Genomic DNA, 26,252 nt, shown 5'->3' with positions numbered 1-26,252 from the left:
TGTGCTCCCGGAGTTCTTCGCCCAGAATGCTGCCCACGATGTGACACAGCACATCGCCGTCATTTCCATGCTTGCCTCCAGGCCATGTGCAGGCCTCAGAAGGAGGAGTGGCATCTCAACCGTTATACCCATGGTGAGGAGCACACAGTGCGCATCTGGGGCGCTCAGGGAGAGGTGGGAGTTGTGGAGAGGTCGGGGCAGAGGCAGGGCCTGACCCTGGGACTTCCATCCTCCCACTGGCCCAGCGGCCAAGGGAGGCCCAGAGCTGACTGTGGAAGGTAGGATTCCTGGTTCCTCCGGCGTGAAGTGGCCACTAAGCACGAGTTGTCATTCGCTGCAGCACTTCCTCCCCTGGGTGCGGAGGGGGCTGTCCCCTTCCTGTTATTCCTAATCTGCTTGCTGTGAGTTGTAAGGTTTAAGAGGACCAGCTGGACGCCAGGCCCTGCTTCCCACCTGGGGGAAGGCACCGGCTGGCCCACACCTGCGGGCTGCTTTCCCTGAGGAGCCTGCAAGCTCAGACACCTGGGATAGTCCCTGCTCAGGCACGTGGGGGCCTAGATCCTCCACCCGCCACAGCTCCCGTCCCCAGCCCCAGTCTGTTGGTTCAGTCTCATTGTCCCACTTAACTGCCACGCTCCTCCAATCTGGCCAGTGAGCAGTGAGCGTGGTTGGGCAGTTCTTTCTTGCCACGCCCCTTAGCCCCCCTGACCTTGGCCAAACACCAGAGAGCATGCCCTCGGCGCCCTCCCCCTGCCCCTCTGCTCTCCAGATTCAAGGCCTCCCCCTCTCCGGTTCCTCCTCCTCCTCCAACCTGCACTCACCTCGCTGAACTACTCCAATATTCATAGCTTGTACTGCACAATTTAGCACGTAATTATATTTTAGTTTGCAATGCTTTTTTTCTTCCCATCTTAATCACCTCTCAGGATGCCTCATGATGAGCACACAAAAGGGTCTGGGGGGAAGAATTTGCTAGAACTGAGGAGCTTCCTGGAAGAAAGTAGAGTCTACATTTAGAAGCCACCCAGAGTGCTGGCCTTGACTAGGAAGGATGGTGTGTGGTGTGTGTGTGTGGTGTGTGGAGGGGGAGGGTGTGGGGTATGTGTATGTGAGTGTGGTGTGTGTGATGTGTGATGTGTGTGTGTGGTGTGTGTATAGGGGGAGGGTATGTGGTGTGTGTAAGGGGAGGGTGTGAGGTGTGTGTGGTGTGTGTGTGTGGTGTGTGTATAGGGGGAGGGTGTGTGGTGTGTGTAAGGGGAGGGTGTGAGGTGTGTGTGGTGTGGTGTAGTGTGTGTGTGATGTGTGGTGTGTGTGTGGTGTGTGTATAGGGGGAGGGTGTGTGTTGTGTGTGTAAGGGGAGGGTGTGAGGTGTGTGCGTGTGTGTGGTGTAGTGTGTGTGGTGTGTGTGTGTTGTGTGTGTAAGGGGAGGGTGTGAGGTGTGTGATGTGTGGTGTGTGTGTGTTGTGTGTGTAAGGGGAGGGTGTGAGGTGTGTGCGTGTGTGTGTAGTGTGTGTGGTGTGGTGTAGTGTGTGTGTGTGTGTGTGTGTGGTGTGGTGTAGTGTGTGTGGTGTGGTGTGTGTGGTGTGTGTGTGTGGTGTGTGTATAGGGGGAGGGTGTGTGGTGTGTGTAAGGGGAGGGTGTGAGGTGTGTGTGGTGTGTGTGTGGTGTGTGTATAGGGGGAGGGTGTGTGTTGTGTGTGTAAGGGGAGGGTGTGAGGTGTGTGCGTGTGTGTGTGTGGTGTGGTGTGTGTGGTGTGTGTGTGTTGGGGGCAGGGCAGCCCTGATCTGTGCCTCTGACCTGTGAGCTTGCACATCCGCAGGCACAGCTGAGGGTGATGGGCTTGCTTGTGGGCACAGGTGATAGGCCTCCGGGAAGGAAATACTATTTAAGGCAGTGGTTCTCAACCTTGGCTGCACATTAGAATCACCTGGGAATCTTTTTAAAATCCTGATTTCTGGGCTTCATCCTCCGGAAATTCTGTTTCTTTGTTATGGGGTGGGGCCACAACATTAGTAACAAAGAAACAGAATTTCCGGAGGATGAGGCCCAGAAATCAGGATTTTAAAAAGATTCCCAGGTGATTCTAATGTGCAGCCAAGGTTGAGAACCACTGCTTTAGGGGCACTTTTTACAAAGCTTCCCGGCCCGCCTGAGTGGCGGGGGGACAGTTCTGGCTGCAGGCGGCCCCGTTGGCACCGCAGAGCTCGGCCTTCCTGGAGGAGGGGAGGCCGGGACGCCGACCTGGCGGAGCGCAGGCTGCGCGCCCCGAGCCGTCCTCCCGCGCGGGCACACGCGCTGCGCCTCGCCGCTCCGCCAGGGGGCAGGCGAGCTCACCGGCGGAGTTTCAAACATCCCAAGACTTTTCCCCCCAAACTGTGTTCCTCCTCATGAAACCGAATCCTCCAGCGGCGGCGTCCCAGGCGCCCGCCCCGACCCGCCGGCTCCCGCCCCGAGGCGGCGCCCCTCGCCCGCCGCCGCGCCCCTGCCCGCGCCCCGAGCTGTGCGCGCCTCGGACGCGCGGTCCCCAGCGCCTCGGCCCCGACCCTCTGCCCTGAAGATGAAGGTGTGGCTGCTGCTGGGTCTCCTGCTCGTGCACGCAGCGCTGGAGGATGGTGAGTGACCCGGAGCGGCGGTGAACGGTCTGAACCCCGACTCGCGGGGATCCCCACCCTCGTCCTCCCGCCGGCTCTTCCCAACCCCCGGCCGTCGGCGGCTCGGCCCTGGCGCCGCTCCCGGCCGCGTGCACCTGCCCCTCCCCGCAGGGTCTCCCTCCCTCCCTCCCTCTCCCCGCTCCCCTGGGAGCCCCTGGGCCGGCGGCAGCCACCCGACCCTCGGTCCCCAGGAAAGCCCCGCGCTCCCGGACAGCCCTCGGCGGGCCAGCCCAGCATCCCGGCCAGCGCCTGGGCCGGCCCAGTGTCAACGTGTCGTCTGGGAGGTGGCACCCCATGCGGACAGCTTCCACCTCCGAGCCTCGCATCAGCTCCGGGACCTCTGCTCCGAGGGCGGGGGCCCCCTGAGCTAGGCAGTGGCTGGTGCTTTTGCAAAACTCCGAGTGTCCTCCTCCTCCCAGGCGCAGCCCTGGGTCTGTGTCCTCTGCCACCTCGGGCTCGAGTCCTGCAAGACCTGCCTAAGCCTACAGCAAACAAGTCTATGGGTTAAACCTCAAAACGAATCCAAATCCCACAGCTGTTCATTCCACCTCGTATCGGAGTGGATGGGGAAGGTGAAAACGCGTTCTGCGCCTCCGCACTTTTTCCAATGCGAGCCTGTCCTGGGCCCACCCTGTTTGAAAGACTCACAACCACAGGGTCAGGCTTCATTTTGATGCGTGTGTGTGCATGTGAATGCGTTGTTGATGTCGGTGTCTGTATCCACAGTACCGTCAGCATGTAATTGCCTCGCTGGCTCCGCGAGTTATTGGGTGTTATTTGTGCAGTCCATTGTGCGTCTGGGTCCATCCTGGCATCTTGAACCCTCCCTTGGAATTGCTCAGCCTCAGCCACAGCCTTTGCTCAGTTTTGGTTGAAAAGCAGCTTTTGTCGTTATGCAACCTCACGCTGGAGCCAGCGCAACCTGGCTCGCCTTTCACCCACCACTCAGCCCTGACCAGTTCCTTTCTTTCCCATGAAACTAGGCGCGTTTGCCAAAAAATCCCACATCCTCGTTTGCAGAGTCCAAGATGGTTGTGGGACTTGAAGCTGAGCACGAGGATCCTTAAGCCTGGAGTCTTGCTGAGTAAAACGTAGGGAGTTTTTCTACTCCGGGAAGCAACAGGTACTGTTTGCCCAGAGAGGAGCTGGCGTGAGCTCACGCTGTAAAATGCGAAACTGCTCCTGGCCGGTCCTTATGTGATCGCTAACGTGAGGGAAATGCAGTGTTTGGTATTATTTTTTGAATAAGGGCAGGATATGGTCAGACTCAAATAACCCACTCACTTGATTATACAGTTCACCCAAGATGCCTGCCTGAGGCTCAGGAAACAGCGCCAGAGGTTTTTCCGCTCCACGTGTGCCCAGACCATGGGAACGACTGCAAACTGCCTGAATCAATTAGCATTATTGTAGTCAAATGTCATTCATACACGCAATGGACACGTGTGAGACCATCAGAGAAAGTTGAACACAAACAAAATCCTTTATAAGAAATAATTGATACATTTTAGGCCTGACAATAGCCACTGTCTTTGTTTTTATAAAGTATCTACTTTAAAATATAGAGCATAGACTACCAATAAAATATTGAGCACATAATGAGAAAAGTAAACCTGCCTCGTTAAATTATGTAACAGTTTCCCTAAACCTATGCAGGATGCTTTTTCTGGTTTGAGTTATGGTGTGGCTGGCTGGGCCTGGGAACGGGCCAGAGTGCCAGGCTCTGATTGGCAGGTTGGGATGTGGGGCATGGCCAAGCCCAGACACAAGGCCATGACTCACCGTATCCCACTGCCTTTCCATGTTTCTGATCACTCCTGGGAGAGGCCGCCTGTCTGATAGGAAAAGGCTTCCCTGTGAGCGGCTAGCAGCGGTTCTCAACCTGTGGGTCGCGACCCCTGAACATACATCCTGCCTATCAGATATTTACATGACGATTCACAACAGTAGCAAACTTACAGTTATGAAGTAGCAACGAAAATAATTTTATGGTTGGGGGTCACCACAACATGAGGAACTGTATTAAAGGGTGGCGGCATTAGGAAGGTTGAGAACCACTGGATTGGGTATATAGCTGCTCTAACCCAACTACGTGTGCCTTCCTAATTCTAGAATGCTTTAGAGCAGCGGTTCTCAACCGTGGCTGCACATTAGAATCACCTGGGAATCTTTTTAAAATCCTGATTTCTGGGCCTCCTCCTCCAGAAATTCTGTGTCTTTGTTATAGGGTGGGGCCACAACATTAGTAACAAAGAAACAGAATTTCCGGAGGATGAGGCCCAGAAATCAGGATTTTAAAAAGATTCCCAGGTGATTCTAATGTGCAGCCAAGGTTGAGAACCACTGCTTTAGAGTTTTAGGAGTGATGTTATTTCTCCTCATGAAGTAATGTTATTTCTCCTCCAGTTCTGAAATGGCACGTATTACTCTTGTATCATGACAGTATGTCGTGAAAATAGTTACTAAACAGCCCGAGATCCCACTTGGTTGCCATGCTCGCAGCACCTGATTGCCAGCTTTTGAATGGAGCACCTGCCGCTGTCTTTATTGATTGGCGCTGCTATTTTTACATTAAGAAGTATAAAGTCACTGGTACTTACCAACTTTTGATCATCTACATATTTTATCAGATGTCAGGGGCAAACGATGAAGCGTAATTGGTTTGTGACTGCTGTTTCGTTGATCTTGATCAATGCTGATTTGAACCTCGGTCTCACATGGGTTCATTTAGGATCCTGTGAAAAGTTCTCTTTCTGGGAGGACTACAGAGATTCATTTTGATAGGGGGCCATGCAGCCAGATCTCTGTAAGGAGAGAAACATTAATGACGATTCTCTATCCGCACCATCATTTTTGTGTCTCAATTTATTCCTTGGAAAAAGAGGGTAAAAATTAGTTCAGAATTTTTTTTTTTAATCCTCACCGAAGACGTAGTTTTAGCGATAAAGGGAGGGAAAGAGAAGGAGAAAGAAAAAACATAGATGTGAGAGAAACATCAATTGGTTGCCTCCCGTACACACCCTGACTGGGGATCAAACCCACAACCTAGATATGTGCCCTGACCGAGAATTGAATCCCCAACCTTTTGGTGGATGGGACAACGCTCCATCCAATCAACTGAGCCACCCGGCCAGGGCCAGAAATTCTCACAATGAGAAAAGAATTGTAAAAATTTTCATTGTTGGTAAGTGTTTTGAAACCTTTAGGATTTGGCCTATATATTTGACACACACAATAATCTCTGATTTTTAAACCAGAAAAGAGAAATTTGAGGGCAAGAGAGAGACTGGGGTGCCGGCCAGAAGAGGGAGAGAAGTCCTGGGCAATGAAGGCTTTCCCTTCACGAAGTTGTAAACCCTTACTTTGTGTGCTCATGATCTAATGGAGAGGAGAGATGGAAAATAAACAAGTAAAGATTAATTTCAGGAAGTGACAAGTGGCATGAAGAACCAATAATCAGGGTGCCTAGATTTCCTAGGGCCTCTGTCACGAAGCGCCACAAACCAGGTGGCTTAAGACAACAGAAGCTCGCCGAAACCGGTTTGGCTCAGTGGATGGAGCGTCGGCCTGCAGACTGAAGGGTCCCGGGTTCGATTCCAGTCAAGGGCATGTACCAGGGTTGCGGGCGCATCCCCAGTGGGAGATGTGCAGGAGGCAGCTGATCGATGTTTCTCTCTCATCGATGTTTCTAACTCTCTATCTCTCTCCCTTCCTCTCTGTAAAAAATCAATAAAATATATTAAAAAAAAAAAAAAAAGACAGCAGAAGCTCATTCCCTCCCAGTGCTGGAGGTTAGAAGTCTGAAATGAAGGGTCGGCAGGGCCATGCTCCCTCTGACACTCTGCATAGTCCAGCTTGTCCAGCTTCTGCAGGTGGCCGGCACTCCTTGGCTTTTAGCTGGATCACTCCAATGTCTACCTCTGTGGTCACTTGGTCATCTTCAACCTGTATGTTTCTGGTCACCTGTGTGTGTGTGTGTGTGTGTGTGTGTGTTTTATAAGGACACCAGCATATTGGATTAGAGTTCACCCTAATGAGCTAATCATAACTCAATTATATCTGCAAAGATCCTATCTATACTAATAAAAGGGTAATATGCTAAGTAGACCAGGAGACCTTCCAGATGTCCTTCTGGACAAAGGCATGGTGGCAGGCCCAAGGCAGAGGTGATTAGGGGCGATCAGGCCAGGAGGGGAGGGCAGTTGGGGGAGAGCAGACCGACGGGGGGGAGGGGGGGGCAGTTGGGGGCAAGCAGACTGGTAGCCAGAGAGTGGTTAGGGGTGATTGGGCAGGCAGGCAGGTGAGTGGTTAGGAGCCAGCAGTCCCGGATTGTGAGAGGGATGTCTGACTGCTGGTTTAGGCCCGATCTCTGTGGATCCTGTGGGATCGGGCCTAAACCGGCAGTCAGACATCCCCCAAGGGGTCTTAGATTGGAGAGGGTGCAGGCTGAGCTGAGGGATAACCCCCCTGCCCCGTGCTCGAATTTCATGCACTGGGCCACTAGTTTTCAAATAAGGTCTCATTCACAGCACCAGAGATTTGGACTTCAGCGTGTCATTTCAGGAACACAATTCCCCCGAAACACAGGGTAAGTGAATGGAGAGGGCTACGGATGAGGTGAGAGTGTGACTGGGAGAGGAGAGGCAGAGGCCTGCCTAGAGGAGGAAGCAAATGCTGCAGATGTGAGGAAGGAGGCAGGCCCAGCAGCTTCCCAGTGGCCAGTGTGGCTCAAGCACCATGAGGTCTGAGACAGGACATGGCAAAACCTTGCAGGGCTCAGGAAGACGCGGGGCTTGACTCTAAAGTAGATGAACATCAAGGTGAATCTTTGGCAGAGGCGTGCCCGTCTCTGGTTTATGTTTTCACATGTTGAAGTGCTTGGGTGGAAGCCAGGAGCCTGGACCAGTTTAATGGTCTAGGTGAGAAGTGGCTTGGTCCAGGCTGGTCACAGTAGATGGAGGGAGAAGAGACGGCTTCAGGGTCTATTTTGAAGGCAAGGCGTCCTCTCCCTGCGTATTTGCTGCTGGAGTGGACACAGCGCCGGAGAGAAAGAAAATAATCATCCGTGACTCTGAGGTTTTTGTCCTGAGCAACTGGTGAATAGACTTGCTGTTACTGATCAGGGGGCACTGGGACAGAGGATCTGAGCGGCATCCGGGGCTCAGCGTGGACATGATCAGCTCGAGCTGCGGGGCCAGCTTTCCAAGCGCCGTGCTGAGTCAGCGGCTCAGACCTGGAGTTTAGAGGCAACGTGAGGACAGGAACAAGGCAGCTCTCAGCACGTGAGTGCTGCTAACGCCAAGGGGGCCGTGTGAGGCCACTCAGAGATGGAGTGTCCTTAGCGATGGAGAGAGGAGCTGCAAGGACAAGGCCCCTGGGACTCAGATCAGCTAGGGACGGAAGAGGAGGAAGGGCTGCCACGCACACTGAGGAGCTGTCAGTGAAGGAGGAGGAACACCCGGCCGTGCCATGTTCTGGAAGCCAAGCAAATCAAGCTGTTTCAACTAGAGAGTGATCATCTTCCAGTATGTGTGCACAACTAGCGAAGCATATGCGTTATGCCTGAAACGGACATAATGCTATATGTCCATTACCTCCATTAAAAAAAGAAAAAAAGAAAAAGAACAGCGATCAACCTTGTTCTAATGGATATTCTGAAAAAGGCTTCAAAGGTCTTTACCTTGGAACAGAAGTATGTGATTCCTAGAAATTGCTATGTTAAGAAAATGGTACTTTGGGAAATGGTAGGGGGCGTAATTTGGAGGAGGGATTCTAGAAGAGAGTAGGGAAGGACAGGCTCTCATCCCCCCCCCCCCCTCTTTATATTGCGTGTCAATGCTTTCCCGTCGGCTCAGCGCTGGTCTTGGAAGTCTCAGCGTTCCTGTGGGTGTTTCACTAGGAACGGAAGCATGAGAGTGAGGCATGGCCCTCGGCCCTCAGTGTATATAACCCCCGAGCTGCTCAGCACGTCCGTCAGTTCGCAGTGTGCTGGTTTGGACGCTGCTCTCAGGGCAGACCTTCCCCTTCACTGCCTGTGGCGAGAAAGCACCAAACCGCTACAGGTCTTTGATGTTAATGACTCTTCACATGCAGCCCTCATCTGCATCGAGGCCAGGGATTCTCCTGATGAATGTATACTGTCTCCTCCAGCACAGTCCTAGAGGATTAAAGAGATAACAGTCAGTTTGTCGAACAAGGGTTAATTGCAATCCTCCGTTCATGCGGAAGAATCCCAGTCCGCTTTCCTGCGTTGTAGCATTTATTCATTCATTCTGGAGACGGGGTTTTGCCCGGCGTCTCCGCGCTTGGGGAGTCTAATGTATGCCTTGGGAAAGCATCTCCGGCCTTTCCAGGAAGGGTGTGCTCTCATCCCTGGCATCAAGTTTTGTTTGACTTGGAGCTCATTGTCAAAGCCCAGGGCACAGAGACAAAGAAGCCCCTTAGACCAGGGATGGCGAACCTTTTGAGCTCGGCGTGTCAGCCTTTTGAGAAACCCTAACTTAACTCTGGTGCCGGGTCACATATAGACATTTTTTGATCTTTGCAACCACAGTAAAACAAAGATTATATTTTTGATATTTATTTTATATATTTAAATGCCATTTAACAAAGAAAAATCAACCAAAAAAATGAGTTCGCGTGTCACCTCTGACACGCGTGTCACATAGGTTCGCCATCACTGGTGTAGACAATGGGGCTGCGCGTGAGGTTTGTGCCAATGGAGGGAAACTGCTGCAGTATGTCCATCTCTATGTGAACTGACAGGCAAGGGCATGAACCCGAGGAGACTCTAGACCTGGAGCCAAAGGGTCTGGTTTGTCACCACCTTCTTGGTGACCTGGGTGAGTGACTTGGCCTCTGTGGTCTCAGTTTTTTGCACCTGTAAACCAGGAAGAATAAGAGCTCCTTTGTCTCCATCACCTGTTTATCATGGAGGTCACCATGGGACATTATCATGAGGTTACAAAACAAGGAGCACTTAACTGGCCCCTACTGGGGTCAGACACTGCTCCCAGGATTTAAAATAGTAACTCATTTATCCCCCCCACCAATCCATGAGATCATCATTATTACCATACTAGAGGCCTGGTGCACGAAATTTGTGCAAGAGTAGGCCTTCCTTCACCCGGCTGCCGGCACCAGGTTCCCTCCAGCACCCAGGACCCAGGGAGACCTGGGCTGGCTTCCCTCGGGCCCCACCTTCGTCAGGAAGGACATCCGAAATGACGTCCAGTCTAATTAGCATATTACCCTTTTATTATTATAGATAGTTCTCAATTTACAGATGAGGAATCTGAGGCAGAGAGAGGCTAAGTTACATCCCAGGATCACACAGCTAGTAGGTGGTAGCCAGGACCTTAAGTCAGTAATGATATTTAATGGTGTGGTGTTTTGTTTTTAAATTTTACCACCTATTTCTCTATAAAATACAGTAGTCTCAAAAAAACGCAGTGGTAATGTACTTTTACTTTTATTTACCTACAATATAAATTCTTATATGTTTTAGGTCTTTGGGAAATACATAGTTTGGCTGAAGAGTGGTATTTTTTATAAAGTAGACATGGCATTTGGGAGTCCCTCAGTCCTAGGACTGTCTGGGTATCTGTAGGGTCACTCACCTGACCCCTTTAACTTAGTGTTATCACCGTAAACCATTGACCAATTCCATGGGCAGCCAGCGGTACCAGCTATAGTTAGATTCACAGGTGGGCCTGTTTGGTCAAAAGGTTAAATTACTTTGCAGGGATAATAGCACATGTTTGGATGCATATTATTCATAATTAGGTCATCAAATGCTCCTGAGTGGGATAGCCACAGGATCTGATAACTTACAAGTCAGACAAGTGGTGCATGTGCCCTAACCGGGAATTGAACTGTGACCTCCTGGTTCATAGGTTGACCCTCAACCACTAAGCCACGCTGGCGAGGCTGACTCACCTTGTTTTGTCACCTGCCTGGGCCGCTGGCATAAGAACTTATAACACCTGTCTTTTTGCATCTCTTGATCCCAATTTCAACGTCTCTGTCCTTTGGAGCACTCCAAGCCTTTTGTACACCAAGGTCATACTGGATAAATACATCCATCTAAAAGGAAAAAAGGATTTTCTCCCGATTTATTCTACTTCTTTTAAACAAATGCCTTGTGATTCCCTCAGTCAGCCATGGTTCCTGTGGTTATCTGGTCAAAATAATACAGGATGTTTATCTACGTAGAGTGAGTGAGCACTTGGAATGAGGTTCAGAAGACCTGAGTTCTGCTCTCACTTTCTGCCAGGACCAGCGCTGAGCAATTTATGTAACTTCCCAGGGCCGCCTTCACTTTTTAATCCACAGCCTGAGAACTTGACCTCAGCGACCTCTCGGGGTCCCACAGTGTGGACCCTGTGATTCTGTGAGTCTTTGAGCTCATGCAGGCAGACGAGCTGACTGCACAGTCTCCTTCTCATCCTGCCAGGGGCACCAGGCGCGTGGCTGCCGAGCTGGGGGACAGCTGGGATTTCGGGAGCACGGGATCAGTAACTCGTTTCTTACTAAGCCTTGTGTTCTGTATGGACATTGGCAGCCCCTGGCACACGAAGACGCACTGTCCCCGCTTGTCTTGGGTAAAATTCCTAAAGGTCCAAAATCTTCTGAGTGAGCTTGTGGTACCGATTGTGTCTCCACTCACTGGAGACAACATTTAAACAATAGATTCAAACTGAACAATGAACGCCCTGCGATTACAAAGGCAGGCACCAGGCCCTGTGAGTGGCTCCCGTCCTGCCATTCCATGTGACCCCTTAGAGAAATACTAGTAGATTCCCTTTCGGTCATTCATTGTCTTAAAAACTAAAGAATGAACCAAGAAAATAGTGATAATTGCTGAAAACAGTGTTGATATATGAGGAGTGGGGTATTAAAAAGTGATCTGGCCTGGCCGGTGTGGCTCAGTGGTTGAACCAGGAGGTCACAGTTCGATTCTGGTCACGGGCAAATGCCCGGGTTGCGGGCTCAATCCCCAGTAAGGGGCATGTAGGAGGCACCTGAAAGTGATCTGTCTTAGTGTTAAATGCTCTGGGTGTGTTACTCCTACAGCCCATTGTTCTCTGCTCACATTTGTACTAGTTACCGGCCAACACCCTCCCAAGAACAAGCGTCCGAAGGAGCCAGGAGAGAACAGAATCAAGCCCACCAACAAAAAGGTGAAGCCCAAGATTCCCAAGACGAAGGACAGGGACGCGGCCGATGACTCAGCGCCAAAGAATCAGTCTATCATGGTGCAGATGACGGAGAAAGGGCGCTTCCAGAAGCCCGCTGCCACCCTGAGCCTGGCGGCGGGACAGACCCTGGAGCTCCGGTGTAAAGGGAATAAAATCGGGTGGAGCTACCCCGCCTACCTGGACGCCTTCAAGGACTTCCGCCTCAGGTGAGCATGCGGGTATCTTTTATTTTACGTACACTGGGTCAAGGGTTTGTTTTGTCCCCTCAGTAAATATTGTATTGTCTCTGACATTGGCCATTTCACTCTACCAGCTTATAAAAATGGATGCTCAATGGGCAAAAGACATTGAATTTATTTCTTTGACCAGTTACAAAAAAATTATTGCAAATCCTATGAATGGTGGTTAAAACAATGGCATTTTATAGGAAGCCATAAGACAAATAATTGGAACTGTGATGCATCGAGGTATTTAAGAATGCATATTGTAAAAAAATAATGGATCCGATGCTGTATGGTACTTTTTTTTCAATCATAATGAACACAGAAATGAGCTAACAGGACATTTCTAAGAGCAAGTTGACTGCATGTTCAACACGGAGTCATATGTCTGCACAAACCCCACCTCCGGTCTGCATCTCCCGCAAGGACACCCCCATCCACTCAGCTGCTCTGCCAGAAACCTGGGGGGCATCCTTGCCTTGTCCTCTCTCATCACTCCCCACATCCAGTCAACCACCGCGTTCAGCCAGTTCAGCTTCCTCAGAGCCATAAACCTGTCCTCTTTCCATCTCTGGTGTCACTGCCCCAGTCCCAGCGGGTGTCATCCCTCCCCACCAAGCCCTGGTGTGTCCTCCCCCAACTCCTTGCTGCAGCTAAAGTGATGTTTAAAAAGTGCTCATCTGGTCCTGTCCCTCCCCTACTCATCACTGGGCGGGTTTCCACTGGGGATGGAGTCTGACACCCTCACATGACTGCTGAGACCCTGCCTGCTCTCCGCAGTCTCTCACCAGTCACCTCTCGCCTCTCGATTCGTGCCTTTGCTTTCGCTGGCTGGGCTCCTGGGACATCATCAAATGCTTCAAGTGCTCGGGGCCTTAAAACTTGGCTGTGCCCACTCTCAGCCCCTGTTCACCGGCCAACTTCAGCCTCAGGGTCGCTTTCTCTGGGCAGCCTGTGTCAGGCCTCCCTACGTTTATTCCCATGGCTCCTCCCTGGCCTCCTCTTCTGAGAACTCTTTCTCCTCATACCTGCTTCTTCTTCTTTAGTTTTCTAATCTGTGTTTCTCACTGGGACTTAGCTAAGTGCTTAGCCTTTAGCTTTATCTGTTGAATGATGGAATGACAATCTTTCCTCCCTCTTTCTCACATATATACACCTTGGAGAATATATAAATTAAAATATATGTATAAGTAATATCTCTTTATCTAACGTCTGGCATTAAGAGCTCTTTTACATTTTATTCTGAAGTTACTCTTCTGGCTTCATGGTGCATAATAGTGTAGGGTTTTTCTTAAGGGATATTTGGTTGGAGGAGTGGAGGGTGAAAGAATGAAATAGTTTTTCCCATTTTGATCTCCACACTTGAAATAAACACGTGGTGAGTGTGTGTGTGTGTGTGTGTGTGTGTGTGTGTGTGTGTGTCCCTGTTTGTCCGTCCCCTTAGAACAAATCTGGAACTATTTATTCCCACAAACTTTTTAAGTGTCTTAATTTACCAAAGGCAAGATTTACACACTTAAAAAAAAACACACAGATGGAGTCATTTGAAATTACTCCGAACATTTAGTCTTTGACTTACACAAAGTTCTTAAACCTAGATGACTTGGCCCTTAAAGACTTAATAGGAGTAGCTTCAAAGTTATGTTAGCCAAAATATGTTTGAAAATAGCTTAAGGACTCAAAGTAAAGTGAACATGAATCTGAATGGAAAAGAAATATCCAGTAGCTGAAGAAGCCAATTTCGACTGAACATTAAGTAGCATTCATTCAAAGCACAGTTAGGGCTTTATAAGAAAGTAAAGACAGATGTGGGCCCCCAAGGACTCCACAAAAAAAATGTGGAAAATGTGAAAAACACCTAGTCATAACTCTCTATCAAACAACAACCAAAAAAAAAATCACGATTTATTTGACACCAGAGATTCAACAAATCGACTCTTGACATCTTTCCCGGAACACGGGGCCTTTGGGTAGAAGAGAAGCATTCATTCGGTGTTTTCCTTTCCCGTGGAATGAGTTCTTTCCGTCGTTCTCACAGCTTTGGGGTTGGAGGCTCTCCTCAGTGGTTTTGAGCCATTTTGGTAGCTTTCTGGAACGAAGTTCACATGCTGCCATATTTGTCCAAATGGGATCCTCTGACCAGAAGAGGGAGTGTGTTATGGACCAGAGAGGTCAGGCTGATGCACAGCCAGATTGCCATCCTGTCTTTACCACTAACCAGCAGAGTGGTCTTTGATCAGTAATTTCCTTGGAACCCTGATTCCTCATCTGGAGATAATAGTACTTATGGTAGGTGCTGCCTGGCCCATGGTAAGTGTTCAGTAAATTATGACTAATGGTTACTAGGCAATGCTTGTATTTCTCAAGCACAGGGATCCAAAAGACCTTTTGGGACATTTCATTCTGACCAGCACTCACATTATGCACAGCTAGAGGATCCAAGAAAGTGTGTACACTTCTCTCCCACTTTCCCTTAATTGATCAATTCTTTGTCATCTGGGACCTGTGTCCATCTTCCCCCTGAAAGTGTCAGCCCCTCTCTAGCCAGTTTGGCTCCGTGGATAGAGTGTCGGCCTGGGAACTGAAGGGTCTCGAGTTCGATTCCGGTCAAGGGCACCTGCCTGGGTTGCAGGCTTGATCCCCAGTAGGAGGTATGCAAGAGGCAGCAGATCAGTGATTCTCTCTCATCATTGATGTTTCTATCTCTCCCTCTCCCTTCCTTTCTGAAATCAATAAAAAATATATATAAAAAGAAAAAAATGAGAGCGTACACCCCATGAGGGCAAATACCACATCTGCTTGGTTCCTGGTCAGATTCCTAGCACCTGGAACAGTGCCCGGCACATACCAGAACTCAGGAAAGCGTTTCCTGGTTTCCTCAGGGGTTTTTGACCCTGTCGGAAGTCAGTTCCTAGTCACACAGGCCTTCATTCATTCAGCGTTTACAGATGACTACATTTACTGACCCTGTTTACTGGAATGTGCGAATGCGTTTATATCCAGGGCGCTGTGCCACCTGGATCCATCCCTGTTATCTCGGAGTCTATTGTTGCTTGGCCTCCTGGAGCCATTCATTAGTCAGTTGACCCTCTTTACCCATCCTGACCCCTGTCTTCACTTCTCTCCCTCTTTCTACCCTAAACTCTTGAACACGTCTTAGGTAAGTGACTTTACCCCGTTTTCCTTCCCTCCCATTTGGAAATGTCCAGCCCCAAACGAACCTGTTTACCTGCTTCCTCTGGTGGCACATGGATACAGAGCGCTGCTAAGGAAACCAGGTGGCTGGTCGGACGGGTGCTGTTGGTTCCTGGTCACCTCACTTGTGCCTGACAAAGCAGAAGACATTTCTCTAGGGAACTCACTGTTTTACTCTTCTTAAATCTCTGCTCCCCATCGCTCTCACTCTCAGCTAATTAAACGACCACCTAATTTACTGAGAAATTGGGCCCCTAGAATTGCCTCACCTTCCTTATTGCATCTCTTTCTTCCCTGCTCTCACAGCTTTAGTGGAGAAAGAGTTTGTCCACTCGACCCAGGACAAAGTATCATCTGTGCTCTGGATCTTGTCCTTACAATCTTTCTCAGGAGCCTCAAGACATCAGGTACTGCCTCGCTGTCTGGCTCATCTCCCTTCCCTTCTCAAGGGGATTCTCCCCATAAATCTTCTCCATAGTAGGAAACCCCAGCTCAGTCCCCACTACCCTCCAGCCTCCTTCCTCTCTCTCTTCTTACCTTCACAGCCAGACCTCTTGAAGGAGTCTTTCTCTACTATCATCTTCTTATTTCCCTCTCCTAGCCACTCTTCAACTGCTGCACCTGGCGCCTGCCCCTGCTCCACATGCGTTTATCACCAAGGTCAAGGTCACTAAATCCAGAGTTCACTTTTCAGTTCCCTATGGCTGCTCCAGTCGGTCCATCCGCAGACGGGAGCCCTCTCCTCTTGGCTTGCACAACGCCGTGTTCTTCTGGTTTTCTTTCTGCCTCTCCGGCCTCTCCTCTCTGTATCCTTCCCCCGGCTTCACATCCTCTGCTGTTCCCGTTGTTAAATGTTGGTCTGTGCCTTCTTCTCTCCTCACTGCCTGCTGCCAGATGCCCTTCCTCTGCCATATATTAGACTACATGTTTCTTCTAGGCTCTAGATTGAACTCTCCAACTGCCTGCTCATCCGCCTGGACCTTCCAGGAGCCGTTCTCTAAATGAAACCACCTAACACTGAGCTCTTGGTCTTCTGCACACCTGGTCCTCCTGTGGCCTTTAGCTGATGACTGGCACTAATTCCACCCAGTTGTCCTTGACCAGCGGCCTGGGATTCACCTTGGAATCATCTTGGACAGTTCCCTTTACTTCCAATCAGCCCCCAGGCCAGCCGTGGGCAAACTACGGCCCGTGGGCTGGATCCGGCCCGTTTGAAATGAGTAAAACCAAAAAAAAAAAAAGACCGTACGTACCCTTTTATGTAATGATGTTTACTTTGAATTTATATTAGTTCACACAAACACTCCATCCATGCTTTTGTTCCGGCCCTCCGGTCCAGTTTAAGAACCCATTGTGGCCCTCGAGTCAAAAAGTTTGCCCACCCCTGCCCCAGGCCCTCATGGTGCTACTGTTTAACTCTTTCTTGAATCTCCCCACTTCTTTCCACCACAGTAGCAAAAACCCGAGTCTCTCACTTACAGTAATAGTCACATGACTGCCTCCCTGCACCCAAGCCCTGACCTGATCTCCGTCCTCCACGGAGCACTCAGATCTTCCACAGAGCGCATCTGGTCCTGTCACTTTCCAGCCTCAAACCCTTCAGTGGAGGAGTTCTGCTGCCCTCAGAATAAAGTTCAAACTCCTGGCATGGCCTACAAGGCCATGCATAGTCCGGCCCCTGCCTTTGCCTTCTGCCCCATTTCATTTCAACACACGGGGATTACTGCTCTCACCTGCAGATCCCGGCCCGCCACAGCCTTAGCGAGAGCTCCTTGCTCTCGGACCTCACTTCCACCGGCCCCCGTTACACATCCTCACTGCGCACCGGTCGCCGGTGGTGCCGTTACCATGTCCTCCCTCGCTGATGCTGGTGTCCTTCTGTAGGCCAGAAGCTTGGCAGAGGCGTCTGTTTATGCATTGGCGCTTCCCCAGCACCCAGCACGCTGCAGCTTCTCCACTGGTGTTTCAGGGAGAGCATGGTGCTGGGCCCCTGAGCCTAGAGTTGGTCTTAAGTCAGGGCCCTGTGATCATGAGTCTTGTGTCTCCGAACTTTAGAGATGAAAGGGACTTAGTGCTTGTCAGGCTTATGCCCCTCTTTCTAACAAATGGGGGGCACTGAGAATCATAGGGGATAGACGGCTGGTCCAGAGAGACAGACTGGTGAGGGGCAGCATGAGTCCTAAACTGTGCCCTCCTGCTCAGGTGCTCCGAGTGTGGCTAGTGGCAGACTGTAGACCAGAGAACACGCTTGGCTGAATGAAGGTAGCAGCTAGACGGTAGCACAAGATAGATGTGTTGTCTACTTTGTTGTTGTTGTTCCTTGGGTACGAGACTAACAAATCTGATTTCTACAGTTAGGCTTCAAAACAGAAATATAATTCTTTTCCAGGGTGGTGGGTTGAAAGTGGCTGACGTTTCACATTGATTTCAGATGTGTTTGGACACTAGGTGTTAAAATATTACTGTGGGCTGTTGAGAAAGGGGAGCTCTTAGGGAAGGCTGTCAGTGATCCCCACCCTGGAGGTGATCACGCGTGCCTTCTGGTTCTCCAGCCTCATTCTGTGATGCTTTCTTTTGCCTTGGCAAACCCGTGTCATTAGATGACCACCAGATGGCAGTGTTCAACTGTCTTCCTTTCGCCAGTAAAAAAGCATTACCAATGAGGGCAGATTGGGTAAAATAATTGTACACTTGTGTTTATGGTTCTTTCAGCCTTTGAGCTCACTCAGTGGTCACAGTTTAGAGTTATATTTTAAGCAGCATAGAATTCAACTTCCCAACAAACAAATTAAAAACAGCGTGGGCATGTGTCAGGTTATGTACCCTGAGTACTGCTAGTCTGCCCAGAGCACTGGCCCTTTGACTGGCTTAGTTGGTTCCTCAATGGCCAAAGTAGAAATTGATACAGATTTTTTTTTTATTCCAGACTCAGTATATCTTAATCACACAGATCTCCATTCTCTTCTTTTAAAAAAATATTTTTTTTAAATTGATTTCAGAGAGGAAGGGAGAGGCAGAGAGAGAGAAACATCAATGATGAGAACGAATCATTGATTGGCTGCCTCCTGCAGGCCCCCTTCAGTCCGCAGGCTGATGATCTGTCCACTGAGCCTAACTGGGTAGGGTTCTCCATTCTCTTCTGAGATCAGAAAAGAGTGAGGATACTTTTCTGGTAATAGTTATTAGTATTGATTGTATGTATGTTGCCATTCATTGACTGCTTACTGACTCCTCTGCCTCATCCCCTTTCTGTTCTCCCATTTGGCTTCCATCTTCCGCCCTCCCTTATTTTATGTTGTTCTTCTTTACCAACAAGTGTTTATTTTAGCATCTACAGCAGTCACAGTCCTGTGCTATGTGGATGCTGGAGATACGATAGAGAGCAAGACAGACATGACCTCCATAGCTACAGAGCTTTTATTCTTGGGGAAGAGAGACTATTTAATAAGCAATGTTGATACATAGCTGTGTGAGTGCCTTGCTAGCAAAAGTACAGGGTCAGGGAGGAGAAAACTTGGCTAATGTCTGAAGATAGAGCGTTAACCATCTAAAGAAGGGGATGGGAACCCAGCTGGCATGGCTCAGTGGTTGAGTGTCAGTCCATGAACCGGGAGGTCACAGTTCGATTCCCAGTCAGGGCACATGCCCAGGTTGTGGCCTCAAACCCCAGTAGGAGTGTGCAGGAGGCAGCCGATCATTGATGTTTCTCTCTCTCTCTCTCTCTCTCTCTCTCTCTCTCTCTCTCTCTCTGAAATCATTAAAAATATATTTTTTTAAAAAAGGGATGGGAGAAGAAATGTAAGAAAATTCCAGAAGGAGGGAACTGCATGAGGAACTGCCTAGAGCTGGAGCATTGAGGGTGTGTGAGGGAGGTGCTCAAGGTTGTGGAGGAGGAAGAGATGACGAAGTAGAGATGATGTTGGAGATAAGCCAGAGTCAAACCATGGGAGGCCTTGTCAACCATGATGAGGAATTTAAAGTGAAGCCAAGGTCAATTATGAGTCACTGACTTGAAGCCTTTATGTGTAGACAAACATAGAAAGCACAAAGGGATATACACCACAGTGTGAGGGCTATGACTTCTCACAGCCTTTACGAGCGAGACAGCGCCCCTTCTCTGTCTCAGGTGCACCCATCTCTCTTCATGTGTTCCATCCCTGATTTCTGCACGCTGGGGTCTGTAGACATATTCTTGGACCCAAGTTTCTTTACAAAAAATTTTTTAATGTTCTTATTTTGTTGATAATATAAAAAAACATTAATATAAGAATATACTGGACCATCTGATCAACCTCTACTGGGCGATCAACACAATTCATTTCCATCTTCTCCGGAAACATTTTGTTTCTTCAGTCTCATCATAGCTGAGCTTACACACATCCTGAGCTTACACACAGCAGAAGAGTCTCGGCGCCATGCAGCGTCTAGGGGGGAAATCAGAAGACACTTAGAGTTAGTGGCCCGGACGACGGCTTCCCTGTAAATCGCTGTTGAGTGCGAAGAGGGAGACGTTGGAGATTTAAACGAGGTTGTTAGTGAGCAACGTCACAGATGGAAAAACAAGCTGGGGTGACATGTGGTAGTCAAGAACCCCAGCTCTGCACCTACAAGTCTGGGTGCAGGCGTTGTCTTCCAGGAGGTTCCTGTGGTGTCTGGGGGAGGTTAGCGTTTTTCAGTCAAGAACTGTGCGTTCAGAGTGGGTGGGGCAGGAGGTCTTGGAGGGCTGGTCCCCCTGAAAGCAATAACCAGCTTCTGGAGAGGAGGGAGGGCGCCTGGGTTTCCACTCGGCCACCGTTGGCACCAGCTTTCTCCACCCACAGACAACACAAAGGGCGGGTGGGCGAGGAGGCAGACAGCGGGCGCCAGGCCAGTCCAACCCTGCGCCCCAGCACCCGGCGGAGTGTGGTCTGGGACCATGTTAAAAGAAAAAGAGAAAGCTATTAAGAAGTGTTGATCAACAGACTCCCTCTGTTGAGCAAGAACCTATACAGACTTTGGTAAATATTATCGATCATGCTCTGGTATTATACTAAGGAAGATGTCTTTTTCTTTCCAATTTATTTTATTTTGCTCAAATATATACGTGTGTGTGTGTGTGTGTGTGTGTGTGTGTATACACACACAGACACATATATACATATATATATACGCACACACATATATATAGTATATATGTATACATATATAATTAGCCATTTTAACCATTTTTAAGTGTACAGTTCGGTGGCAATATGTTCACACTGTTGTACAGGTGACTTTAATTCAAGCTCACCTCCTGTCAAAGCTCATTTTACTTTATTTTCTGAGCAGAACAAACGAAGACAGTGAGTTTCCATGAAAGCCCTCTCCCTTTGTCTTCCTCCTTCCCTGGAGGTGCCGTTGGAGTCCAATTTGCGTTGGGAAATCCAAAGCAGCCACCAAACTGATACTTACCTTCAGATGGATTTCTACCCCAGAAAACAGTGGAATTAAAAATAAGTAACTTATCCTGCCCGGAAGGGAGAGCTCTCTGTGCCCAGACGCTGTGGCACCAGCAGCAGGTCCTCCCGCAGTTCCGGAGATGGCCACGTGGGGGCGGCAGGATGCGAGCCCTCTCCCATGTGCCAGACCTCCTGGCAGTGTTCAGGGTAGGGTGAGGGTTAGTTAAAAACAAAAGGGTGCCCTGTATTTGTAATAATTTGTGTGATCTAAAGTAGCTCCAAAAGCTTTTAATTTTAACTTGGCTCAGTTCCGCTCAGGGCTGGGTGGGGGAGGCAGTAATGCACCCAGCCCCGTGGTGCTGCTGTCAGGACAGATGAGGTCATGCAAGGGAAGCGCTGGCACACGTGGTAAGCCATGTCAACAAAGATGCGCTATTTTTATTCACAATACTGTGCCCAAGGGCGGCCACTCACAAGAAAACAGCCAGTTCTTTAGGAATTTTTTTTATTTTTTAATTGAGGTATAATTGACATATGCCATTATGTTAATTTCAGGTACACATTAGGTAATGATTCAATATTTGTATATATTGCAAAATGACAACCACATTAAATCTATTTAACACCTGTCACCTCACATAGCTACAACTTTTTTTCTCATGATGAGAAATTTTAAGACCTACTCTCTTAGCAACTTTCAAACATGCACTACAGTACTATCGTCACCACACCATACATTACATTCCCAGAACTTATTTATTTTATAACCAAACGGTTTATCTTTTCACTCCCTCCACCTGTTGTGCACACCCAACACCCCTCCCTCTGGCACTACCAAACTGTTCCCTGTATTTATAACCTTGGTGTTTTTGTTTTTCTCTTTTAGATTCCACATATAAGTGAGACCATATAGTATTTATCTCTCTCTCGCTCTGATTTATTGCACTTAGCATCATGCCTTTGAAGTCCATTGCTGTTGTCACACATGTCAAGGTCTTATTTTTTCTTATGGCTGAGGCAGAATCATTCTGTTGTACACTCCAACCACCACACACAAAGTATATATGTGGGTGAGGTCTGGGATTTAATGTGCAAATATGAAAATGGGTGTTATTGTGGCATGATCATTCTTTTTGCCAAGGACTTAAATATGCAAAATGCAAATAAAACAATTTTGAAAGTTATGTCAGGGGAGGAAGTGAAAAAGCACACACAGGAATAAAGAATAAGCTACAAAATGGAAAATGTTATGTCTATTAGTATGTCACGCATAAAATGGCACATTATAAAAAACAGCAACACTGAGATGCCAGAGCTTTGCCTCCAATCTGGGTTCAGCTGCCTGAATAGCAACATGCAGCCCATGGGGTGGCTGCGTGTGGGTGAGTGAGACGTCACTGCCCTCGGGAATCTGCCCAGGACTTCAGGTGTCACCTGCCATTCTCCCTGCCCCCCGTCAACACTGTTCACTCTGCTTTGTCACCTGCGCGTCACTTTTCAGATGTTTTGTTCAGATAGCCTTTTGGTCTTGATCTTGACTTTGTCCTATTGCCTAAAGCACTCCTCCCAACCCCATCCTACTTCTCAGCCCCCAGGTTCAGCCTAGTACCTCACTTGCCTGGGAGGGGAGGTCAGTGCTTCCACTTCTCTAACAACCTTGCTCTTCTTTATGAACTTGACTTAGTAGCTGGGACAAGGCAGGGCATGGGACCTTGTGTACCAACCAAAATCAACAAAAGGGAACGTGCATATATTTCATAGGTGGCTCATGGAATGGCGTGAGCTATGGCATCAGCAGGTGGGCATCCCGGGGGACGAGGCAGGGAACAGCAGCTGTCCATATAAGAGCAGGAGGGGTGACCATGGCAAGTGTGTCACAAGTTGAAATTAACAGGCACTCAGAGATGAATAGATTAAAGGGGTTCAGCAGAGTGCATGCCAGCTAGAGTGGCTGTTAGTCTAATTTATGTAGAAAGACAGTCTATTGGGTCAGAAAGGTAACTGTGAAAAAACCAGACGTGGTCCTGCCTACCAGTGGCTTTGGAACAAATGTCACACACGCCAGATACAATTACAGAGCAACAATGGACAGCTGTGGTCAAGTGCGAGTGCGCTGGGGGGGCCAACGGGAAGAGAGAAGGCTGCTGTCAGCATGGGCTGGAGAGACGGCTGGTTCATTGAGTGATTGATTATCTAATCGTAGGAGACGGGCCCTGGAGATCAGATGATGAGATATGGAAAGGAGAGCCAAGGAGACGGCATAATTGTTCCCCAAGAGATTGCCAGACGCAGTCCGCGTGGGGACCCTCTGATCTGGCCTGGACCCTGCATTTTACAGATGATTGGGTTAGACCCACAGGTCTCAGGGGTGTTCTCCAGTTTGTACAGCTTTTCATAAAAGTAGCCTAGATTTGAACCTAATTTTCAAGCCCCCTCCAGTCTCAAGAAAGCAGTCTCTTTCTTCAGGTGTCTGATGTTTGTGCAGAAGGCTGCCCATCCAAGTAGCATTCGTATTTGTGGGCACCTTGAGACTGTTGGCAAGATGGGAGGTTCGGGGGATCGCGCTCCGTTGTGAATGCATGGTGCCAGGTGCGAGTGGGGCCCCGCCCACGGCCCCTGCATTCACTGTTGTAACTTGGCCACAATGCACTCACTGGCCGTGTGCCAGCCCATTGGTAACCCACCGCTTGTTTCCCTAAGAGGGTGGTGGTGGCTTGCTCCATTGTCCTCTGTCACTCCTCTGCCAAGGCCTGTTCTCCCCCAGTGTAGCTGTGAACACTGGGGGAGGGGAAGGTGGGTGTCTGTATTTCTTGTGAGCTGTGTTAATGGGCTTATTCTACCTAGTAAGGTTAGAATTGCCAGAAATGTAAGGGAGTGTTTAATATAAAGAACCCCCATGCATCAGAATCATATGGTTGCCAAGTGTGAGAGATGACTTTTTAAAAATTACATTGACAACAATGATTTCCTTATTTCTGTGCGTTTCTCTACATCCACCAAGCTGTATCTTAGCATCACCCGTGAGCTGGCTCTGTGACCCTGGGGGAGCCACTTCTGTCACAGGAGGGATCCAACCAGGTGGTCTCTAAAGTACCTTCTAGTTCCAAAATGATTACTGGCATTTGTAGTTCCTTCGCTTAGATGACACGGGGGCCAAGGAGTGAGAGCTCTTGGACAAATTATTCAGCTCAGTTTCACCCACTGAATTCTGTTTTGTTCTGCTCACAGTCACCTCTAGCTGCTGTCTGCATAGCCTTATGCCATGCAGAAGGCCATGGGTAATGCAGGCAAGCATAAGACATGGTTCCTTCTTGGAAAGGAATAATTTTACCAGAGACATATATAACAGGGAGTTGAAAAGGTCACACCAAACAGCAGATAGATAGACAGGTGATAGATCTCTAGGATTTGTGATAAAGACATTAAGTGCTGGGTGTGAGAAGCTTAGATCTCATACCCCAATAGCACCTAACATTTCAGCGCTTTTTCTGTGCCAGCGTCCTTCTAGGATCTTATGCAGTTATTAACTAACTAGAGGCCTGGTGCACGAAATTCATGCACAGGTGGGGTCCCTAGGCCAGCCCGGCGATCAGGGCCTATTGGGGCCATCTCGCCCACTCCCTGGGGGCCTGCCGGCCACTGGATGGGGCCCACTGGATGCAGGAAGGGAAGGGGGGGACCACGGGAGGTTGGCTGGCTGTGGGAGGTTGGCTGTAGGAGTGCACTGACCACCAGGGGGCAGTTCCTGTGTGAGCGTCTGCCCCCTAGGGGTCAGTGCACGTCATAGCGACCAGTCGTTCCGGTTTTTCTGGTTGTTCCGTGGTAATGGTCGCTTGGGCTTTTATATATATATAGATTTTATTCTCATAACAACCCTGGAAGGTAGGGACTATTATTGTCTTCCTGTCTCAGATGAGGAAACTGAGCATGATAAGATTAAATAATGTGTTAATAATGGTCACCAAACCAGTAGTGTAGAGACAGGATTTGAATCAAGGAAATCAGACTCTTGAATGAAGGCTCTTAACCCCTGTTTTCCAAATGCCACTGGACGGAAAAGCTCTCCCTAAGGACAGAACTCTGAAGAACAACCAGGAATAGGCCAGATGGAAAAAGTAGAGAGCCTTTGAGAGGGAAACAGGGGGCTGGAGGGCTGGGGTGGAAACGAGCCGACTTCGGTTGGATGAAGAGAAGAGCCTACTGCGCAGGAGTTGGGAGCCTTGCACTCTAGGCAGAGAAGGATGCTTTCAATTCTGTGTGCACTGGGAGCTACTCACATTGTAAAGCCGGAGGCAATAGCAAAATGGCTTTGGGTGAAGTATCTGCGACCTTTTCTAGGGCATGTGAAGGGGATAGAGGAGATGTTTTTTGAGAAGGATCAGATTGTTGGCTGATAACGTGTAAAGACTGGGACAGAGATAGAGAGTCAATGTTGATGTCAAGATTGAGCCTGGGAGAAAGGTGGAGCTATGACTCCATCGAAGAAACAGGGAGATCCAGAGGGGGAAGCAGGTGAGAGGGGAGGCTGCCCGGGATTCAGGAGCCTGGGAGGAAGGTGATGCGCCAGGGAGGGGGCGGCATAGCCTGGTGGCCACCTGTGCATGGGAAGCACAGCAGGTGTGGGAACAGTCACGTTGTATTTCTGATTGTTACATTCCCACTGGCAGTCTTTTTATTAATCAGAGCAAAATAATGTATATCTATATATCTATATATTCTGATATGTATATATATGCCAGTATATATATTATTGATTTCCTAGAGGAAGGGAGAGGGAGAGAGATAGAAACATCAGTGATGAGAGAGAATCATTGATCAGCTGCCTCCTGCATGTCCCACACTGGAGATTGAGCCCGCAACCCAGGCATATGCCCTGACCAGAAATTGAACAGTGACCTCCTGGTTCATAGGTTGACGCTCAACCACTGAGCCATGCTGGCCGGGCTATACTGGCTTTTTTCGACATTCCAAGGAATTCCTGCTTGTCCTGCCTTTGGAATCCACATGCAAAAAAGGACAACACAATATAAAACTCACCTTCAGATTTCTTAAAGTACAATGTACAGACTCCTTCATGATTAATTTTTACGTAGTGTATCATGAACATTATTCTGTGTTATAACTGTAATCCCATAGTACATGTAACTGATTTTTTTTTTTTTTACTGTCACAGTCATTGCTGCAAGTAAACATCCAGATAGCAATGATTAATTCCCACAGAGGGAAATATTGTTGGGCCACAGGCAGGCATGTCTTAAGGCCTTTATTCTAGGAACCCCAGTGGGATTTTCTGTTGGGTTCATCTCTGGTTTATCAGGCCTGGCTTGGCTTATGGTGTCAAAGGGGTAGCCACGCCTCAGTTTCTCAGAATCTGGGAAATCTCTGGAGGAGGAGGAGTCCCTTTTCCCTTGTACAGAAGCCAGATGGGTTGGCAAGAGAGGCAACAAGAAAGGATGACTTCAGCAGGGTGGACGGGGTGGGGTGAGGAGAGAAGGAGAACCTCCCAGTGGTTGGAGTCTGGGGTCAGTGTCAGGGACAGGAGCTGGAGGGCCATTACCCTGTGAA

At 49.0% G+C, this 26,252-nt stretch overlaps 1 protein-coding gene across 1 annotated transcript in view; it reads left to right on the top strand.

Annotated features, from left to right (window-relative positions):
* Positions 1–2,554: 2,554 nt before the first annotated feature.
* Positions 2,555–26,252, top strand: part of PDGFRL (platelet derived growth factor receptor like) — a 41,864-nt gene continuing 18,166 nt past the window's right edge. The window contains exons 1-2 of the mRNA XM_081084731.1: positions 2,555–2,612; positions 11,757–12,057. Coding sequence (XP_080940857.1) covers positions 2,558–2,612; positions 11,757–12,057 — 356 coding nt within the window. The 5' untranslated portion in view covers positions 2,555–2,557. The remainder of the gene's footprint in view (positions 2,613–11,756; positions 12,058–26,252) is intronic.

This window comes from Myotis nattereri (genome assembly GCF_964212035.1).
Source record: "Myotis nattereri genome assembly, chromosome: 2".
Taxonomy (NCBI): domain Eukaryota; kingdom Metazoa; phylum Chordata; class Mammalia; order Chiroptera; family Vespertilionidae; genus Myotis; species Myotis nattereri.
Note: the sequence above shows the minus strand (reverse complement) of the source record. Positions and strands in the feature narration are given on the sequence as shown.